We start from the raw sequence: 22,666 nt of genomic DNA on the forward strand, positions 1-22,666 counted from the left end.
GCAACATGAGGAGTTTGTTGTTAAGAGACTGAGTTGTTGGTCTCTGTCATTCCCTTGTGTTCCTATTATACATTCTCATCCTTGGTAAGACCTCACACTGCATGGAATCTACTTCCCTGCACTTTGCCTTTGGACTTGGCGTAGTGACTTCCTTTGACCAGTGGGTTGTTAGTGAACATGATGTGGGCAGATGTTTGAAATATGCTTGCACAGTTGGATTTGCCCTTTGTGTTCCTGTATTTGACCATAAGAATGATGAATTTGAGTAGTAACTGGTTAAAGGTGGAAGAGAGATGTGGAGCAAACCTGAATTCAATCTGAAGCTTGGAGCCTAGCCCAGCTCAGCCTAGATTAATCATATTCCAGCAAACCTAAAGATGCCTGAGCAAGAGCTAAAAGCTTGTTGTTAATAAGCCACTCAGAGTTGTTTGTTACATGGCATTTTGTGAAAATAGGCAGCTGATACAAAGACATGCTCAGACTGTAGTCAAGTGAGAGGGCGGACAATTGTTAGAGTGTATGCTAGTTCATTGGTACTCTCCATGAGTGCAGACAGGAGTTCATGAAGGAGGGAGCTCTCTCAGTCATTCCACAACTGAGTGGCCTCAAATTATGGATTTCACCTGTAAAGTGTCATCTCAATTAGGTTTTTCAAGGTTTATGTTTTAGATATGATCCTCTTGTGTAGTATACAACCTATATGCCTGGATGCATGATTCTGCTAGTATTGGCAACTGCTGCTAAGTCACTTCAGTCGTATCCAACTCTGTGCGACTCCATAGATGGCAGCCCACCAGGCTTCCCCATCCCTGGGATTCTCCAGGCAAGAACACTGGAGTGGGTTGCCATTTCTTTCTCCAATGCATGAAAGTGAAAAATGAAAGTGAAGTTGCTCAGTCGTGTCCGACCCTTAGCATGGACTGGAGCCTACCAGGCTCCTCCATCCACGGGATTTTCCAGGCAAGAGTACTGGAGTGGGGTGCCATTGCCTTATCCGAATATTGGCAACTAGGTGCTAGGAATTTCACACTGCAGTAGCTTAGGTAAAGAGGAATAAAGAAAAAATATAAGACAGAGACTAGAGAATTAAAGACATTTGGCTTGAAGATGAATTAAACTTTAAAAGAATGGGGGGGGGGGGGAAAGAAGGCAAAGGCAGAGAGAGAAGAAACATAACATAATGGTTCAGTTCAGTTCAGTCACTCAGTCGTGTCCGACTCTTTGTGACCCCATGAACTGCAGCACGCCAGGCCTCCCTGTCCATCACCAACTCCCGGAGTTCACTCAGACTCACATCCCTCGAGTCAGTGATGCCATCCAGCCATCTCATCCTCTGTTGTCCCCTTTTCCTCCTGCCCCCAATCCCTCCCAGCATCAGAGTCTTTTCCAATGAGTCAACTCTTCGCATGAGGTGGCCAAAGTACTGGAGTTTCAGCTTTAGCATCATTCCTTCCAAAGAACACCCAGGGCTGATCTCCTTTAGAATGGACTGGTTGGATCTCCTTGCAGTCCAAGGGACTCTCAAGAGTCTTCTCCAACACCACAGTTCAAAAGCATCAATTCTTCAGTGCTCAGCCTTCTTCACAGTCCAACTCTCACATCCATACACGGACACTGGAAAAACCATAGCCTTAACTAGAAGGACCTTTGTTGGCAAAGTAATGTCTCTGCTTTTGAATATGCTATCTAGGTTGGTCATAACTTTCCTTCCAAGGAGTAAGCGTCTTTGAATTTCATGGCTGCAGTCACCATCTGCAGTGATTTGGGAGCCCCCCAAAATAAAGTCTGACACTGTTTCCACTGTTTCCCCATCTATTTCCCATGAAGGGATGGGACCAGATGCCATGATCTTCGTTTTCTGAATGTTGAGCTTTAAGCCAACTTTTCACTCTCCTCTTTCACTTTCATCAAGAGGCTTTTTAGTTCCTCTTCACTTTCTGCCATAAGGGTGGTGTCATCTGCATATCTGAGGTTACTGATATTTCTCCCAGCAATCTTGATTCCAGCTTGTGCTTCTTCCAGCCCAGCGTTTCTCATGATGTACTCTGCATAGAAGTTAAATAAGCACAACCATGGCCAATTATCAAAACTGAAGGCATGTACTTTAGTATAATATCACTAACTAAATTACAGATCTGATTTAGATTTCTTCAATTTTCCCACCAATAACCTTTTTCTGTTGTAGTTTCCAATCCAGGACCCCACACTGCATTTAGGTGTATTCCAGTCAGCTCCTCAGTGTTACGGGTTGAATTGTGCCCCAGACTACCCCCACCTGCTTCCACCTTCTCCAGTTCATGTGTTGAAGTTCCAACCCCCGATATCTCAGAAAGTGACTTACTTGGAGATAAACTCTTCATAAGTGAAGTCGCTCAGTCGTGTCCAACTCTTTGCGACCCCATGGACTGTAGCCTACCGGGGTCCCCTACCATGGGATTTTCCAGGCAAGAATACTGCAGTGGATTGCCATTCCCTTCTCCAGGGGATCTTCCCAACCCAGGGATCAAACCCAGGTCTCTAGCATTGCAGGCAGACGCTTTACCATCTGAGCCACCAGGGAAGCCCAAACTCTTCATAGAGGTAATCAAATTAAAATGAGATCATTAATGTGGGCTCTAACCCGGTATGACTGTTATCCTCATAAAAAGAGGAAATTTGGATGGAGTTACTTGCAAAGAGGGACGATTATGTGAAGACACCAGGAGAAGACAGCTATCTACAAGCCAAAGAGAGGTGCCTGGGATAGATCCTTTCCTCACAGCTCTCCAGATAATTGAAAAAGTTAATTAAGGCAAGCAATTGTATAAAACGGGGTCTCAAAAGAGTCAGACACAAATGAGCAGCAACTAACACTTTCACTTTCATACATACCTTAAATTTTTTCCCTTTGTTTTCCTTCCCTTTACCTAACTCAGGAAGCTGATCTTATTTTATAAACTTTTCATTTTTATTTACTTTATTGTAATTATTTTTTCTTTTTACCTTTGACCCCCTTCACCCATTTCTCCCACTACCAGCCACTCTACACCACTGGCAACCATCAGTCTGTTATCTGTATCTTCTTTCTTCCTCTTTTAAGATTCTGCATATAAGAGAGATCATCTGTTATCTGTCTTTCTGTGTCTGATTTATTTCAGTTAGAATAATGCCCTTGAGAACCATCCATGTTGTAGCAAATGGCAAGATTTCATCTCTTTTTTTTACGTGAATAATAGTCCACTTTGTGTGTGTGTGTGTGTGTGTGTGTGTGTGTGCCTGTATGTCACATTTTCTTTATCCATTCATTTATTGATAGTTGTTTTCATATCTTGACTATTGTAAATAATGCTGCAGTGAACATGGGGGTATATATATCTTTTTGTGATCGTGTTTTCATTTTCTGGGTATTTAAATGTCCAGAAGTGGAATTGCTGGATCATATGTTGGTTATATTTTTAGCTTTTTGAGAAACTTCCATAATGTTTGCACCAATTTACATTCCCACCAACAGTGCATGAGGGTTACCTTTTCTTCATATCCTACTCAACACTTGCTATTTCTTGTCTTTTTGGTAGTCATCCTAACTGGTGGGAAGTGACATCTCAATGTGGTTTTGATTTATGTAGTTTATCATTTTTTCTTTTTTTTTCTGAATTTGACTGATAGCTAGGAGTTTTCCCTACTCTTAGTTTATAAAAAAAATTCACCCATGTTTTCTTCTAGTAGACTTAAAGTAGCTCTTTTTTCTAACAGTTTTATTGATGTGTAATTCACACACCATACAACTCACCCATTTAAAGTATATAATTGGATTTTTTTAGCATATTACATTGTTATTTTTTTAAACTAGAGTATATTTATAACATTAACTTAGCCATTTTAACCATTTAAAAATATATAATTCAGCAACATTAACTACATTTACAATGTTGTGTAATCCTTACCACCATATATCTCCAAAACTTTTTCATCATCACAAAAAGAAACACTGTAACTATTCAGTAGTAACATCCCATTCCTTCTTTCTCCCAGCCCCTGGCAATCTCTAATCTAATTTCTTTCTCTAATTTTGCCTATTCTAGGTATTTTATATAAGTAGAATCATGTAATATTTGTCATTTTGTGACTGGCTTATTTCACTTCACATATTTTCAGTATTAATCCATGTTGTATGGCTAAATAATATTCCATGGTATGAATATACCACATTTTGTTTATCCATTCCTTTGTTGACGGATACTTGGGTTGTTTTCATCTTTTGGCTACTGTGAATAATGCTGCAATGAACATTGGTGTAGAGACATCTATTCAAATCCCTGCTTTCAATTCCTCTGGGTATATACCTAGGAAAATACGAGAAAAATTGCTGGGTTGTTTAGTAATTATGTGTTTTGCTTTTTGAGGAAAAGGCAAATTGTTTTCCACCATGGCTATAGCATTTTACGTTCCCACAAGCAATGTAAGAGAATTTCAATTTCTCCACACCTTTCCCAACACTTCTTGTTTTCTGTATTTTTTTTTTAATAGGTATTCTAGTAGTGGTGAAGTGGTATCTCATTTTGGTTTTTATTTACATTTCTCTAATGAATAATAATGCTGAGTTTTTTTTTCTTGTGCTTATTTTACCTCTTTGCAGAAATATCTATTCACATTTCCTGTCTATTTTTAAATTGGGTTATTTGTCTTTTTGTTACTGAGTTGTAGGAGTTCTTTGTATTAGATCCTTATCAGATATATAACTTGTAAATAGTTTCTTTCATTCTGTAGGTTTGTTTTTCACACTCTTAATAATGTTCTTTAATAAAAAAGGAAATCTGTTGAAGTCCAATTTATCTGTTTTCTTTTGTTGTTCATTTTGACGTCATAAAATCCATTGCCAAATCCAAGGTTCTAAAGTTTTACTCCTATGTTTTCTTCTAGAAGTTTTATGCTCTCATGTTTTACAGTCAAATCTTTAATCCATTTTAAGGATGTTTAAAGTGTAAGATAGGAGTTTAGTTTCTTTCTTTTGCATGTAGATAACCAGTTTTGTCTCAGCACCATTTGTTGAAGAGATTTGTTTTTTGCTCCTTTGAATGAACTTGATACCCTAGTCAAAATTCAGTTGACCATGGAGGTAAGAGTTTTTCTGAACTCTCAATTCTATTCCATTGGTCTATATATCTGTCCTTATGCCAGTACTATATTGCTTCAATCATTGTACCTTTGTAGCAAGTTTTGAAACTGGGAGAGGTAAGTCCTTTAACTTTGTACTTCTTTTTCAAGATTGTTTGGATATGTTGGGCCCCTTGTAACTCCATATGAATTTGAGGATTGACTTTTCCATTTCTGCAAAAATAATCATTGAAATTTTGATAGGGATTATAGTGATCTGCAGGTTGCTTTGGGTAGTATTGACATCTTGACAATATTAAATCTTCCTATCCACTAACATGGAATGCATTTCTACTTATTTTGGTCTTTCAAGATACTTCTTGATACCCCTTCGTAGAATACTAATTTAGGCAACACCATCTAACTCCTTCCAAAGTTACCAAAGAACACATAGGCAAGAGTCCCAAATATTGAATGACTGCATTAAAGCACATTTCAAGACAATTCACAAAGCATCACTTTATTTTCATATAAATAATAGTCACCGATAAAGGGAAAAAACAAAATTATGACTATCAATATTTACTTAGGGAACCATTTTCATAGAACACTGATGAAGGAACATAGTATATGTATTCAGAGTGGCAGAGGACACAGGGACAAGCACACTAAATTGAAGGCATAGAAGCATATTCTCATAAGGACCAAGCAATCCTTGTTGTTGGAGGACCAAATGGAATCATCATTAATGTAAGTAGAATCAAAGTTCACGATCTGTAAGTCCTTCTTGAGATATGCATGATTCAGCTTGTTTACAGTCCGAGCAAAGGCATATTTCGAAGCACAACTATATGCTTCCAAACTGTACACTTTCTTGAAGTGCAGATCAAAGAATGGATTGTCCTAGAAGAAAAAGAGAGGCAAGATTTTGTTTGTAGCTAAGAAAGTAGCTCGATTTCCTTGATTCTCTCATATTCTTTTGTATGCTTATTGATTGTAAGATATCAAACATATTTCAAAAAGTCTAGAAATGAGCTTTCCAAAGCTACCTGGTTCAAACATATTGCTTCTAAAAAGAATAATAATAAGAAAGATCATTTTGAAGCATCTTTGATTTTTCAATATGCAAATAAAACATATGTTAGAATGTGTAGTTATCAAATCTTTCCAGGGTAGTAAATTGGAGAGGATGGAGGGGCTGGAGAAGAATAAACCCACTTAGCAGACTTCCACAGGGGAGAAAAGGAGAAATCTTTTCTCAACTAGCAATTTGGTCCTTTTTGCTATTTCAGTGGTAGAAGGGGGAAATACAGAATTAGCATTTGGCATACATGCACGCATACTTGCTAAGTCTCTAACTTTCCAGGTGGTGCTAGTGGTAAAGAGCCCGCCTGTGAAAGCAGGAGATGCAAGAGACGCGGTTCGATCCCTGGGTCAGGAAGATCCTCTGGAGCAGGAAATGGCAACCCACTCCAGTATTCTTGCCTGGAGAATCCCATGGACAGAGGAGCCTGGCAGGCTACAGTCCATAGGGTTGCACAGAGTCAGAAACAACTGGAGCGACTTAGCAGGCAGGCAGCAGGTAGGCAAGGTCACCAACTTGCTGGCTTTGAAGTTAATAGCAAGGAATTACTTTTAAAGTTAATGACAAGGTTCATTAAATCATTTGACTGAAACTGACAATTTGACACTGACTCATTGGATTGAGTTAGGCTCTGTACTTCTAGTGGAGATGTTTTGGGAAAAGGTAGGCATCAAATCTGATCTAGGTCTACATGGTAAAATACTAATAACTGCTACTGTTACTAATAGTAGTAACAACAATACCTTGCATTTATGAAGTGCTTTTTCAATTTACAAAATGCTTTCAAATTCACTATCTGCCTAACTTCTAACTCTCCTTGAGGGCAGAGGTTTTAAATCATTTATCTTTTGTGTTCCTGGTGCTTATCCATGGCAACAATGAATTTCTCAACAAACACGTGTTGAACTGAGCTGAAAGTGAAGTGAAAGTGAAGTTCTCTCAGTCGTGTTTGACTCTTTGGGACCCCATGGACTATACATTCTATGGAATTCTCCAGGCCAGAATACTGGATTGGGTAGCTGTTCCCTTCTCCAGGGTATCTTCCCAACCTGGGGATTGAACCCAGGTTTTGCACATAGCAGGCAAATTCTTTACTAATTGAACACAAGGGAAAAAGTGAAGTGGAGGTAAACATTGTCCTAAGTGATAAGGAAGCAGAGACAAAACCAAACAACAGTATTAATAATGTGTTACTGTATAGTGTGTAAAGTTTATAAACAACTTATATATTGCAATTTTTTTTTTTTAAATAGGAAAATTCTTGCAGCAGGCAGGAAAAAGAACAAGGGTTTTAAAGTTAGACCACTGTTTTGACACTGATATAACCATGGGCAAGATCCTTATCAGATTGGGCCTTCACTTTTAGATAGGATTGCTATGAAGTGTACATGAGGTTAATCATATAAACTGTGACACTAGGATGGAGCTTAATGAGCTTAATGAATGATAGTTCCTTTTCCCAGATCTGCCACCAGAGATTATGATACTGGTGGTAATACCACCTTGCTTTGCACTATTACAATTTTTTAAAAACAAAGCAATATTTAAAGAATGTACAAGAGTGATGTGATTTTAAGCGCATTTCCCCAACTCACATCTTGCAAAATGTTTCCTAACTGTCATAATTGCCAGTTGAAAGACACTTGTGCAGAGAATCTCAACAAAAGGAAATCACACCCATTCCATCACCAGATACTAATCACACTTCTTATGTAGGTTTCCTCACAGAACCATTTGCTCCTTGTCATGTAGAAAATATGCTTTATGTTTTTGAAATACTTGGCGAGGATTACGTTTTTCCATTAGCCTAATAATGGGGCTTTCCTGCTAGCTCAGACGGTAAAGCGTCTGCCTACAATGCAGGAGACCTGGGTTCGATCCCTGGGTTGGAAAGATCCCCTGGAGAAGGAAATGGCAACCCACTCCAGTATTCTTGCCTGCAAAATCCCATGAACTGAGGAGCCTGGTAGGCTACAGTCCATGGGGTCGCAGAGAGTTGGACACGACTAAGCGACTTCACTTCAAGCAGGCATGAACACAGAATACACATCTGTCCATCCCTCCCTCTCCTTCCCTGCTTCCTTCCTTCCTCTCTGCCTCTTCCCCTTTCTCTCTCTTTCTTTCTTTTGATAGAGCTAAAAGGGAATCTCATAGTTCATCCTGTAATCTCTTGTTTATAATAGATTATAATATCAGATCAGATCAGTCGCTCAGTCCTGTCCGACTCTTTGCGACCCCATGAATCGCAGCACGCTAGGCCTCCCTGTCCATCACCAACTCCCGGAGTTCACTCAGACTCATGTTCATCGAGTCAGTGATGCCATCCAGCCATCTCATCCTCTGTCGTCCCCTTCTCCTCTTGCCCTCAATCCCTCCCAGCATCAGAGTCATTTCCAGTGAGTCAACTCTTCGCATGAGGTGGCCAAAGTACTGGAGTTTGAGCTTTAGCATCATTCCTTCCAAAGAAATCCCAGGGCTGATCTCCTTCAGAATGGACTGGTTGGATCTCCTTGCAGTCCAAGGGACTCTCAAGAGTCTTCTCCAACACCACAGTTCAAAAGCATCAATTCTTCTTGTGAATGATAGTTTCCAGAGGGTTATAGCCCAGGTCACACATGTAGCTATCGGCAGAGCCAAGATGAGAACCAAGCTCTCAATCAGCCCAGCCCCATTTCTTGCTACATCATCCTCTCTCCTGTTGCACCACAACAGGCTCCAAGTTCCCCATCATTTTGATTTCTGCAATATAAATTGACTTCAGTTCCAATTCCATTCCATTTTAAAGTTGACAACTTTCTGGCTTGAACTAGCTCTCTTTAAAACTGTATCATTGCTATTGAGAAAAATATAATAAATGCTGACTCCTGAGGATTCAATTACAAGAGGGAAGAGAAGTGGAAATTCCCAGAACAATTGAGATATTTTTACTTCATCCACAGGAAAGAAATATTTAAAAGAACTACACTTTGGATATTACAGGTTTTCTTCTGACAGTTTAATATTTAGGTCCTGAAGAGATGAGAAAGTTAAAAATGTTCAACTTCTCTTTTGTATCTATCTAGTTCACTATGAAAGATAATGATCTTCAAATGTGAAAGGGAAGAATCAACAACATAGGGATGAAATTAAATGCCAGAAAGGTGAGGATAAAATAGAGCAGAGTTAGCTGCTTCCAGTGTATCTGAGTTGACAGGCTTGATTAATACATTCCTGGGCACTGACCAAGCTCATAGAAAATAGTTATGACATCAGTAAATATTTGAGCACTTATAACAAAAGAAGAAAATGGTAAAAAAAAAAAAAAAAAAGAAATGGGAATGGTTAATTCCTAAAACTACATATTAATGAAATTGACATTGATTTCTGATAAAATTCAATGCAACACAGAACTTTTGGCAAATATATAAAAGTAGAAAGAAGATAATAATTTAAAAATTATAATAATCTTTTCACACAAAGATAATTATTGCTAAAGTACTGGTTAGTTTCAAATATGCATATACACACATCTATATATTTTTGTGTTAAAATTTGAGGTTCAGCTTTGAAGTTTTTGATACTATGATAGATTAAATATGTAAAACAAGATAATACTATAGAAGAGTTTTGTATCAGGTGACTTTTACAAAACGTATTAAATGATGAACAATTGTGTTCTGAGGTATTCTTTTGGAAACATGATTTTTAATGGCCATGTAATGTTCCAGCATATTGACATGCCAAGAATATTTATTTCCTAAAGTGTTGAATGTTTAGGTAGAATGTCTTGCCAGAAAAAAATGCTATGTGATTACTTAGGAAAGAAAGTAATGAAATTCAGCATACTTTCACCAAGAAGTCCTGTCAAATATACCAAATTTTAAAAACAGGATTCCTGGAAGATAACAGCAGATAACACGTATTGATTTCAGTAAAGATCTTAAGGGTAAAATTTCGATATTCAGACTAGATAAGTGAGGCAGAATTAAGTGCTTGTGTCCATCTAACTTACCACTTACCATCAGAGCCTAGCAAGACCTAATATACCATAAATTCTCAGTGAATGAACAAATATAAAAATTTGTATAAATGGTAAACAACAAGTCCAAAGAAGATGAATTAATAGATTTGGAGGTAAAATCTACCTCCATCACTAAAGTAGTTATTTGACCTTGGGCAAGTCAGTTAATCTCTTTATGTCTCATGTTCCTCATCTGTAAATCAGGAGTAATGCTAGAATCTAGTTCATGGGTTGTGACAATTATATGAAATTATGTCTAGAAAGAGCTTTTTTGGTCCCTGTCATCTGATAACCGTTTACTAAGTGTGAGATGGTAGTATGTAGCAGTACTACTAGTAATGGTAATAATAGTAGTAGTCATGATAACCCATCAGTTACCCAAAGGTATTCTTAGGTGTGCTTGCTTCATCATTTTTATTACTGACTTGAATGAAGTGCTAAATGTTGTTCAAATTAAACCTGCACCATACTACAGTGAATGTTAACGAATCAAAATATTAGAAGGTTTGATAGGTGGGAACAATAGACGAAACTAAGAGTATGACATTAAATAGGATAAAGAATAAGTAGTGAGTTTAAATTCTAATTCATCCAACGATAACAGAAGTATTTGAGTCCCTAATATCTGTTAGGCAGAAGGCTACAATAGAAGATGAAAAGTAAGCGTTGCAGTTTTTTATTCAGAGGGGAGACAAAGTAAGCCAACAACTGCAGCTTGTTGGATTATTTATATCCATAACGCAATGGGGTTGTAGGGCTGGGGGACATGAGTGGGACTTTACTTCAAGGAGAATCTAAGAATGGGGTGAGGGATGGAGGTGACTGGCATTCTAAGCCCTGAGAGTCAGTAGTTAAGTACTTTCACTCTATAAATTTTAGGGAGAATAACCAGAGATGAAGGAGCCAGATGATCAAGGGCTTTTATTTACATTTTATCCTAGGTACATAGAGGGTATGGCAGATCAGGTTAAAAGGCAATTCATGCCCAAAAGATCCAAAGGCTCAGTTGAGTGTTTAATAGAAATAAGAATTCAGATCAAAGGAATTATAAACAGGTCACACTAACTCCAAAGTTTTGTATTTAATTCTGGAGAAACAAGCATTTCAGAGGAGAGAAAATAGCATAGTGGAAGGTGTTGTAGCAATGTCACTGCATAAAATAACAACAGTGCTATTCCCTCTTAGTGTTTGTATGGTCCTGTCATATTATCTTATTTAATCTTCATATGAACATCATTTAAAGAATGAATGGTTACATTTAACCCAGAAAAGAGAAAACTTGAGGAAACCTTGTAATTGGCTTCAAATATTGGAAAGGCTGCTATGTGAAAGCAGGGTTGGTTTGTTCTGGTTGTACCAAATGGCAAAACTAGAACTGATGGGTGGATGTCATAGTGAAGCAGATTTGGGTTAGATATAAGTAGGAGGGACTTCTTCCCTGGTGGTCCAGTGGTTAAGACTCCATGCTCCCAACACAGGGGGCCCGGGTTCCATCCCTGGTCAGGGAGCTAGATCCCACATGCTGCAACTAAGCCCTGGCACAGCCAAATAAATATAAAAAATAATAAAACATAAGTAGGACATGTAAAAAATAAAGGATGGCAATTCAGAAATAGAATGGACTTCTTCACGTGGTAATGAGTTTTCCATCAGTAGAATTTAAGGAGAGACTGGGAGAACCACTTTCAAGTGGTCATGCGAGAGATTACACTCTCTTTCCCTACTTTCAACACTGAGGCTGTAGGATTTCCTAGAGTTATCAGTCCTTCTGGAGGATCAAGTGGCTAACTGGCAGTAAAATCTGAAGAAGGTGAGGAAAGGAATTCCCACAACTTGTGGAGGAAGTTGGGATGGGGAGAGAGTGGTGTGAAAGTGTCAGATATTTAAAGTTTCAAAACAGACTAGAAGAGTGTGTTTTACCTGTTAGGAACCACTTGGGAAAGACGCTTTTAAATCTGATAGACAAAATTCAAATTTAAACTCATAGAAACAGAAAAAACAAACCAGTAGATCATCCCAGTAGATTAAACCGTACTACTTAAGAACAATATGTCATCTTAACACTCAGTATATGTCAAAAATGTATGAAGTAGGATATTGACCATCAAGATCTCCAGCATATTGATTCCATAGCTCCCTTACAAAACATAACACTTACTGTATCTGCTTCTTTTCCATCGATCATCTGCAGATCATTCAAAGACCACTTTTTGGTTACTTCATATTTTTCATCTAAACCTATTCTGTAGTGTTTCACCATAATTATTTTTACTTCTTCATTTTTGGTCACTGTGGGACAGAAAAAGACTTCATTTACACAGACTCTTGCAAGATAATAAATTATTCACCAAGTCATAGTTTTCTGTATTTATGTATCTCCTTTTCATATAATGAACTTGAACATACATTTTATCTGCACCCTGGTTGTGAACTCTGAGATATCTGAAGCTTCATGAATGTTCCCTTAAATTTGCTCACTGTTCTATCAGTGTGTTAACTTTATTTTTGCTACAGTTGTGGTCACATACAGCCGCGGTAATGTCTGTCAGATAGAACACCGAGCTCTATGCTTTCAGCTCTGAGCTTTGTGGTGGAGAATGGAGTTCAACTCAGGGCAGGAAATAAGAGGCTTAGCGTGAGCATACAGTCAGTGCCAAAGTGTTTACCAGAACAAGTTGGAATTTTAATTTATGACAATATAAGAAAATGAGGTCAGGAAAGTATATCATTCTGCTCACCCAGCAACCAACTGTGGAAGAGAGAGCATGCAAATAATATTATGCACACTTTCTTTTAAAGTTGCTCTGAGATTTTGGATGTAGGATTGCTTCCAACACAGCTTTTACTAACCTATTTGGTATTGTTTGAGGTTTTTAATCTTCTCCAGAGTGTATCTAAACTTCTAGTATTTGAAATGTGCCATTGAGGCAAAAACTTTAGTACTATACTTTGAAGGGTGTGGGGAAAAGCATTGCTTACTTTATATGAACGACATAAGGGAAATAATTTTCTGGCCTTAAAATCATTGAGTTTGGTCTCATACGAACACACTAGGAGAATCAGCATTTGGTGTTAGAACTCCTGAATTGAAAGTTCTCAGTGAGTTATCAAGGGTATCCTAGGTATCCACAATTTGCCGGATAGAACTGTTACGATTGCCAGTGAGGGTAAATGATTGCCTGCCCTCTGGCAACTTATGGTTTTGTTGAAAAGAAAAGGCTAACAGACATGTCATATAAAATATGTATTATGAAGGTACACAATTATATCATAGAGGAGTGGCAGTAGGAATTGAATATCTTAAGCTTTCAAGATGGTTGATGTCACTTGGAGTGTTGCAGGCTGGTTCTGTCTCCTCAGAGTGAGACTGGAATTTGTCTTTGAGGAAGACTGTCTTTTGGTTCTAGAAAGTATCACTTTGGCATTGCTTCCTAGTTAAGATGAAAACAGTATATTACAATATAGTCACAGTAATAGATCAGCAATTTGGAACAGAGTATATGCTCAACAGGAGTTCTTAGAAGAAAGAGGATTGGAACAGTTAAGGAAAGAATTATGGAAGAAATAGAGTTGGAGATAGAGCTTTTAAATTAGTCCAGTTTCAGAAAGGCAGGGATGATACTGAAGGCATTTCTAGTTGAAGGACAGTATGACCAACTGAGAGGACAATTGACCCTGAACTTCACCAGGTAGGATTAGAGACAGTGGATTGTATAGATTAATTGGTGTTAGGACATGATGAAGGATAAGGTTAACCAGGTTGTGAAAATGTTTTGAAAAGTGACAGAAACCATTGTAGACTTGTGGTGTTGAGTCCCCCCTCTGGTGGGAAGGATGGGAGTCTGGCCTGGACACTGGGGGCTCTAGAGTTGGGGCTGGTGAAGAGATTAGTTATCCCCTGAAAGTGCAGGTGATACTGAAATTAAGGCAATCAGTTGAGCTTTGAGTTCACAATGGACCTGAACTCAGTCTCCTAGAGAAGAGAGTCTGAGCAGGTTGACAAATCTAAGGGGGCACTGTGTCAGGAGTTCAGTGAAAGGTCATATAGTAACACACATTCAATAAGTCTCTTTCCTTCTTGAGCAAGAGACTAATACAGTGGCACCTCATTAGAGGAGTATTTTTCTGGAATCAGTGATGCCAAAGAACATTGAAGAAGAAAAGAAAGAGGAACTAGAGGTTGGTAGAAGAGGCAGTAAATCTTAGTGGGCTCTGGCATTAGACATTCTGGATTCAAATCATGACATCACTTCTTACACTGTGGTCTGAGCATATTAATCATAGAGAGATTAAACCTCAGCTGTCTCATGTTGTAAAGTGAACATCAGAGTGATACAAACTCACAGGGTGTAAAGATTAAAGTATGTAAATGATGTAGGATAGAGCCTAGTTTATAGTAATTGTTTTTGTCTTTGTTTTGTTTTGTTTTATGAGGTTGTTAGAATCTAGGCATAAGACATGAGCAGTAAAAATAGAAGTAGCAAATCTAATTAAGATTTTAAATGAGGCATTGACAACACTTGATGGAAATCAAAATACAAAAGTATGGAGGGTGGACTGGTTGGGCAGAATAGTGAGTTTAGTTTTTGACATACAGATGAGATCCATAAAGTATCTGGGAAGAGAAGGAGATGAAGATATGGAGATGGAGATAGTTAGGAATGGAGATATGGACTTAGGACTTTTCTGTGTAGACAGTTTTCCAAGACAAGGTTTATAGGGAAAAAAGCAGAGGAAAAAGGTGAGATGGAGTAGAGAAAAAAAAAAAAAAGGTGCCAGCCAAGAGGCCTAAGAAGGAGCCATCAAAAAAGAGATAAGCCCAACAGTGTGATGCTACAGAAATGAAAAGGACAGAGAATTTCAAAGATTTGGAGACAATCCCGTGAAGTCACTTTGTTGGATAAAAAGCAGAGTTCAGTCCTGGCACTCAATCTGACTTGGGGAAGATCATTGATTTCCTCCCTGAGGGCAATTCCTCTATAACGGGGAGCGTAGAAGACAGCTTGCAGAAGCCTCCTTCCTGGACTGGCTAACACTGAGTGCCTACTGTGTACCAGTTCCTATGTTATGTAGGGTTTAGAACAAGAAATAGGAGGAGAATAAAGACTATGATTTAGAGCACATATTCCAAGAGTTTGGAAGAGGAGGGATTGCATATTTTGAGGGCAAAGGAGTGATTGAGGGGCATGTCCTGAGGGGACCTAGAGTGGAAGGTTTTAAGTGGAAGTTTTTAACCCTGGGTAAGAAAAGTGACTCAGAATCTGTGAGTCTCCTGAAATTGTATGAAAACTTGGTGGATTTCTGCTCGTGTTACTTTTCCAGCCCTAAAAGAGATCTACTTCCATTGTTGTAGATGTTAGCTTTGGGAAGAGGAAAGGAAGAGAGGAGAAAAGAAGCCATTTGGTTGGTGAGTTGACGTGGAAGCATGGTAGCCTCTGTCATACCTGCTAAGGACAAGCTCTCAGAGGCTGTTGTCTGTCCAGACAAAGGCTCTACCTCAGAATCAAATGATGACACTCTTGTTCTCACTAGCTGTCTCACTGGCTACTTAGGAAGTGGGAGAGGATGGGGATGGGGAGAAATAACTGGATATTGTATAAAAATGTCATTTGAAGCAAACTCATGGTCTCATCAACCTGTTAGGATAACCAGCTCATTAACTGCAGACCCACTGATTTGTTTCATTAATTTGATATCTGAGTTCCCCTTTTGTACAAAGTCCTGGGCTAGGCATTGAAAAAATGTATTCCTCTGCGGCACCATCATGTTCCCGCTGAGATTACAAAGTGTGGGACTTCAGAAAGAAAACACATGATTACAGTCCTGTGAACGAGGAATGAACAGGTCTTATAGGACCATGGGGAAGGGATATCTGCATCCCACTGGAGGCCTGACAGAGCTTCTTGACAGGTTTTCTGAGTTGCAAAGGGCCATGGGAGTTAGCAGAATGAATAAAGGGGTACAGGGAGTGCTGAAACAACATGTGCACAAAAGCGTAAGATCCTCGAATCTTCTAGTCCTCACAGGCATTTACCACTGTTGGCATGACGTGTAGGGGGAATAGGTGATAGGAAACAGGGAGGCCGGACCTGGTTCCTGAATGGTCTAGAATGCTAGGCTAAGGAGTTCAAATATCATCCTGAAACTTATATATGTGGGGAGATTTACAGGTGGTTGTGTTGTCACTGAAGACTTTAAGTAAACAGTCAAGCTGAACTTTACATTTTAGAAAGTTTTCTTCAGCAGTTCTATAAAGCAGGGGTCCCCAACCCCTGGGATCTAATGCCTGATGATGTGAGGTTGGATCTGATGTCGTAATAAGAAATAACATGCACAATAAATATGATGTGCTTGAATCATCCCTAAACCATCCCTCTTTTGCTCTGGTCTGTGGAAAAAGTGTCTTCCACGAAATGATCCCTGGTGGCAAAAAGGTTGGGGACCGCTGCAAAGATGGGTCTAAGGGAGGGAGTGAAGAAAGAGATAAGAAGGTAGGATCTACTAGTTATCAAGTTTTCTTACATTAGTGATCATTGTCTCACTAACTACAAACTAAGAAAACAGCAATCATGCTTTAAAAGTTAACTTTTTGATACAATGATGCAGCACAGAGATAGTACATCCTCCTTGATTTGGCAAAACAATCTCCTCTGTAGTCAAGGAGGTTCCAAGAATTGTCTTTAGCCAAGAGCTGAAGAAGTCTGCTCAGGTTGGAGCGGACCCAACGCCTCATCTCCATGCTTGAGCTCTGCTGCCAGCTAAAATTAAGTGGCCATATCCACATTAATGCGGTGGCAAAGTGGCAACTTATCACATGGTCTTAAAACAGAAAGGTGTTTGTGTAGTTAGAATGTTGCACAGTTGGTTTTAGTGACATCAGATGTATTACTGTCCACTTATGATTTAGTGATATCTATAAACCCAGGGAATTTCAGAATGAACCTACTTCAATGTCATTATTTTAGTTAGCATTTTCAGAATAACCATCTTAACCTCATGCCAACCATTGATTTTCAATTTTAATTTTGTAATAAACATTGTTGTTAATAATTGCCTCTATTATCATAGTAAAATAGTCACTCATGGTAAAAGTGTCATTCAGGAGGCTAAGTGGAAAGAAATTAGCCAATGATCCAATATAATTTGGCAGATAAGAGGAAAAAAAGCAGCTTGTAAGTAAGCTGCACAGAAATATTTTAAACACATAAACTACCATCATTTCATAATCCTAGAGTTATATAACTGCTTTCATCATTGAAATTAAGTAATAGGGGGAAATTACCATGAGATATTAAAGACAAGAAGCCTCACTGAAAATGTTTTAATGTATTAGTTATGTCTTGGGATTGTTGAGAATGTTATTATTGATTTAATCAAAAGATAGCTTTCAAAAAAATTATCTAGAAATATTTTAATCAGATTGATTTGGGGGCAATAACTGGGTACTACAGATTTAATGTTTATTTCCTCTAATTCCTATGTTGAAATCTAACCCTTAAGTCAAGTCTATGGTATTAGGAGGTGGGGTCTTTGGAAGGTATTATTGGGATTAATACCCTTATAAAAAGACCCCAGAGAGCTCTCTTGACCTTTCTGCCCTGCAAGGTCACAGGGAGAAGACAGTGGTCTATGAGGACAAAGATCCTCACCAGACACTGAATCTGCAAGCACCATGTTCTTGGATTTCCCAGCCTCCAGGAATATGAGAAATTAATGTTTGTGCTTCATAAAACACCTAGTCTTTAGTATTTTGTTTACTTTTCCTGTTGACATTCTTATTTGACACTCTTGTTGTTAATATTATAAATGATTTGACAAAATTATTCAATTCTCTGATGCACAGAGAAGTTCTTTTTGACATCAAAATGTAATATGTATGGAGAATTTATGTGTACTGTTTTCATAATTCTAGCAAATACTGTTTATTTTCAAATTAATTATCTATGGAGAATATTTTTCAAAATATATGTGAATACTTAAAAAATACTCTGTATTGCAATATGTATATAATTTATTTATAAACTATATAACATAAATATATATCTATGTCTTTACTTTATATTTTATTTTTATTATAAATATTTATTTACAGTATATACTATATTTCTACATCTAAGCATATGTTTTCACAATACATTTTTTTCTATATATTTTAACAATATAACCCTACCTTTTATTTATTTGGAATATAATTTATCAAGTTTGCTTTTTTCCTAGTTAGGATTTAAGAAGAGAGCATCACTTCCATGCTCTGTGAGGACCTAGAGGGGTGGAATAGGGGGGTGGGAGGGAGGTTCACAAGGGAGGGGATACATGTATACTTATGGCTGATTCACATTGTTGTATGCTGCTGCTAAGTCACTTCAGTCGTGTTCGACTCTGTGAGACCCCATAGATGGCAGCCCACCAGGCTCCCCCATCCCTGGGATTCTCCAGGCAAGAACACTGGAGTGGGTTGCCATTTCCTTCTCCAATGCATGAAAGTGAAAAGTGAAAGTGAAGTCGCTCAGTCATGTCCGACTCTTAGTGACCCCGTGGACTGCAGCCCACCAGGCTCCTCTGTCCATGGGATTTTCCAGGCAAGAGTACTGGAGTGGGGTGCCATCGCCTTCTCCGCACATTGTTGTATAGCAGAAACCAATACAACATTGTAAAGTAATTATCTTCTAATTAAAAATAAAATTTTTAAAAAGAGAGAACACTATGTGCAAATGTTGTTGTTTAATTGTTACATTGTGTCCAATTCTTTTGCGACCCTGTGAACTGCAGCCTGCCAGTCTTGTCTGTCCATGGATTTTCCCAAGAATACTGGAGTGAGTTGCCATTTCCTCCTTCGGGGGATCTTCCTAACCCAGGTATCGAACCCATCTTCTACATTGGCAGGTGGGTTCTATACCACTGAGCCACTAGGAAAGTCCATGTGCAAATGTAGGTATTATTGAATATTAACTGAATATTAAATTGAATAAGTAATAGTGTTGCCCCCTATTTCGTAGCTGGCAGGTAGGCAAAGTTCAGTCATTTCACTCCAGCTCTGTCTGACTCCTAGCCTTCCATGGTCTATCCCACCATGCAATGCTACTTCCCATCCAATTATGGGTAATGCTTTCTATGCAATTTCAAATCTTTCAGAATTTCCTTAACTCATTTGCATTCTCATCATGGCACAAGTGACCTGTCTCTTTTTGTTCTCGCACATGATAGAGCCCCTCCCTCCTTCATAAGAAAACGCTGCTTTTAACTCCAAGGATAATGACATTCTGGGTTAGGTGAAGCCAATTCCAAGGGAAAATGACCATGTAAACCCTGAGGTGCCATGAAATTCCCAAGGTAAGTACTAGCAAACTACAGAGAGGGAGAGAAATTGGTAATGTTTGTTTTTTGACCTTGACGAAGTAAAGTATCCAGGTAACAGTAAATTACAATCACCTGGCTGGGAGACCCCTGCAAAAGACAGACTCAGATCAGATAAACAGAAAGTGTAATTTATTTAAACATACCTTCTTTAATCTGAGAAATGTATAATGGGATTTAACTACCCTAGACTCTTGGCTCTCACAAATTTAGAACTGCTGGATTAGAGGCTATAAAGAGGAAATCATAACTATGTGTCTCTCTACTCCCAGAAGGTGGCCAACTTTCAAAATCTGGAGTTATCTGCCTCCACAACTGAGATATGGCCTGTCTGATTCCTCTCAATGGAGTTATTTTCTGAGTAAAGCACAGCCAAAGGTTTAGCTCTAGCAAGCATCACTCTGACTTTAAATTACTGTTCTGTCTAAATGCATTTGAGATGGTCATAAAGAGATGCTACATTTGGAAAAGTGCTCTCAAATTGATGGACGTGATACAGAGGAGAGTCATGAAGCTGATGAATGAAAATTAATTTTAATGTTAACTTTTACCTGGAATATCACAAAACCATCTCCTCTTCCTCACCTCTGAGACAATCTTGGTTTTCCCTTCTTACATAAGAGAATCATTGAATTTTACTAATGAAAGTGATCGCTTACTTTATTTGATTATTTTTCAGGTGAAAACTTTGACCCCTAAAGAGGTTTCCTTCGCACATGTTAACAACGCCAACACCTTTTAACCAATCTTGATTAAAAGGATTCATGTTATTTATGAAAAAAGACAGCAGGTGACCCCAGCCCACAGTGTCTTTCTCAGAACTTGAGGACATTGGGGAGAAAAATTACATCCATTTCCAAAAATTTAATTCTAGGAGTGTTTTTTTCCCCCATGCCAGATAGAACAAGTTTAGTTAATTATATTGTTGGAGGGGGGCATTAAAATACATCTAGTAAATTAGATTTAAATCATTCCTGGTAAATACATAAACATGATTATGATTGCTTTATTTTCATAGGATTTAAAACAATGTGTATATACTATAATGTTACATGATGAGTAATTAGCTTTATAAAGAATTTCAATAGGAATAAAATTAACTATTAAATTTTAATGTTGGAATAAGCATTTTCTCTAATACATTAAGTCAAAATATTTTAAGATATAGTGATCTGACGGTTTGAATATAATGCAGTTTCTAAAATTTTTTCATTTGATCTTTTTCCATAATTTGACTTTCTTTTTCCTGGACTGAGGAAACAGGCATACCTGCCTGGTATGCCAAGCCTCACACTTTTTATTTGGCAAAATATGCTAGGTAAAGTATAAGATAAATCTTATTATTCTTATTATTAAGTAAATATTAGTATACCTGTTAGAAATGATAGGATTTTAAAGTGTTCTTAGCACTTTCTTTAAAGATGTTCTACTTTTCTTACAGTACTCTCTCTTGACAACTTTTGCAAGTTCTTTTAAGCAAAGTTTCAGGAAGGGAAGTATAATAGACTTTCTGAAAATGTTGAACTGTGTGCCTTAAAAAGCAAAGTGTACAATGAAAGTTAGATTTTCTAATCTCTTTCCTTAAGCCCCTGAAAACTGTTAAAAATCATGGATTAAAAAGAGAAAATGCTGTATATTAAATTCAATAGTGGCACAAACATTTTTGTCTAAGTTCAGCACAATAATTACAGGTTAAGTAAATCATAATTAAGTGAAAAAGCTTATACCTACCTTTGGACAATTTTCATGAATGTTTAAAACACGAGGAAAAATATTTTAGTTGAATAGTTTAGAGAACATTTCCTTAAAGTTTCATCTTCATGAACTAATTTCTACCATTAAAATATTGTTTCTGTGAGCATACTGTGAGAAAGAATTTTTAAAAGATCATTTCTCTTTTCAAAATAAGCCACCAGGAAGTCTAAATAAACCTCAGAAGAAAATCTTGGGTCTTTTTTTTTCTTTCCCAGCATGAAAAGAGAGAACGCTGGTTTCCAGACTGGTTGGAAATAGAGCCGTATAACTCAGTTATCCAATATGTTTAAAAATATTCAGAGAGCTTTCTGTTGAATTTTTTAAAATGAGCTCATACACAAATAAAACTGTTTGCCATGCAAGTGAATTGAATAAAAGATTGGAGACTAATCAGATCAGAAAAAGCACATACCCAGTTTCATTTCTGAACAATTAACCAAAATACTAATACAATACATTTTGCCTTACATTTTAGCACTTACAAAAATGCTGTAAAATCCAAATTCTTTACCTTGGCATAGTTGAATTCTATCACAAGAAGGTACATGTGCTGTTACTGTGTAGAAAGTAAACACCCTCAAATGCCCCTCTATCACCTAAGCCTCTCAGGGTTATTTACATTTTGAAATGATAACAGAAAGAACAGATTACCTGACACACAGAGGTAATACCTGTCCTGGACCGAGAACTCTATTTCAATAAACTCGTACAGATTCTGTGAGAGTGGCTTAAACAGTTTCTTCTCCAAGTCCTCCTTTACCAATGATGACATTTCCTCCAGTTCCACTTGGCCTGAGGTCTTGGCTCCAGCGCACTCTTTTTCTCCTTCTGCTCCCTAGATTTCTTATTTTGGTTTGCAGCTCCTCGGTGAGTCCTGCCCACCTCCCAACCCTCACTCTCAACTTCTCGCTCCTGGCCAGACCCAGGCTCTTGAGAGCACTCAGCGCGGTCAGACCCCTCACTGCGGTATCTGCCCAGTGGCAGCAGCGGCAGCAGCAGCCAAAATACAGCAGCCGCACCAGCCCCACCGTCACTCTCCAGCATCCAGGCTCAAGGAGGCTGCTCTCTAGAGCTCTCCTGTGGTTTGTTGATGGGCAACATATTTATGAACACCAGCAGATACACTTGTGGAGTCCGCTGGTCTCCCTAGCCTAGTAACCCTTTTCCCCTTTCACATGGCTCTGCAGGGGAAGACCACTCCTTCAGTGTGATTCCATTACATAAATCAGCTGTCTGGCTCTATTGATTGGGATCATCTTCCATTAAGAAATTTGCTATCACCCGTGAGAGAAAATGCCTCTGTGCTTGCTCCTGACACTTCCAACAAGTCTTTTTCCCTCCTCTCTTCCCCCTTCTGCAATTCATCTAGACCTTTGTTTCAGGAGAGTCACCATCAATTC

General features: G+C 38.2%; 1 protein-coding gene across 1 annotated transcript; it reads right to left on the reverse strand.

Moving 5' to 3' along the window:
• Positions 1 to 5,566: 5,566 nt before the first annotated feature.
• Positions 5,567 to 22,437, reverse strand: EXOC1L (exocyst complex component 1 like). The gene is made up of 3 exons (XM_086405692.1): positions 21,918 to 22,437; positions 12,316 to 12,446; positions 5,567 to 5,976 (listed from the first exon to the last, which is right to left on the reverse strand). Exons 1-3 carry the CDS (start codon positions 22,036 to 22,038, stop codon positions 5,710 to 5,712), a joined length of 519 nt encoding a protein of 172 aa, XP_086261818.1. The 5' UTR covers positions 22,039 to 22,437; the 3' UTR covers positions 5,567 to 5,709.
• Positions 22,438 to 22,666: the final 229 nt, after the last annotated feature.

This window comes from Bos grunniens, chromosome 6 (assembly GCF_055505025.1).
Source record: "Bos grunniens cultivar Pamir isolate PY7600 chromosome 6, Bosgru_T2T1.0, whole genome shotgun sequence".
NCBI classification, from domain to species: domain Eukaryota; kingdom Metazoa; phylum Chordata; class Mammalia; order Artiodactyla; family Bovidae; genus Bos; species Bos grunniens.

Coding starts and splice junctions, on each gene's coding strand:
- EXOC1L (XM_086405692.1), bottom strand. CDS start 22,038: ATGTCATCATTGGTAAAGGAGGACTTGGAGAAGAAACTGTTTAAGCCA. Junction 12,447..21,917: donor GTATTACCTCTGTGTGTCAG/GTAATCTGTTCT, acceptor TCTGTCCCACAG/TGACCAAAAATGAAGAAGTA. Junction 5,977..12,315: donor ATGGAAAAGAAGCAGATACA/GTAAGTGTTATG, acceptor TTTTTCTTCTAG/GACAATCCATTCTTTGATCT.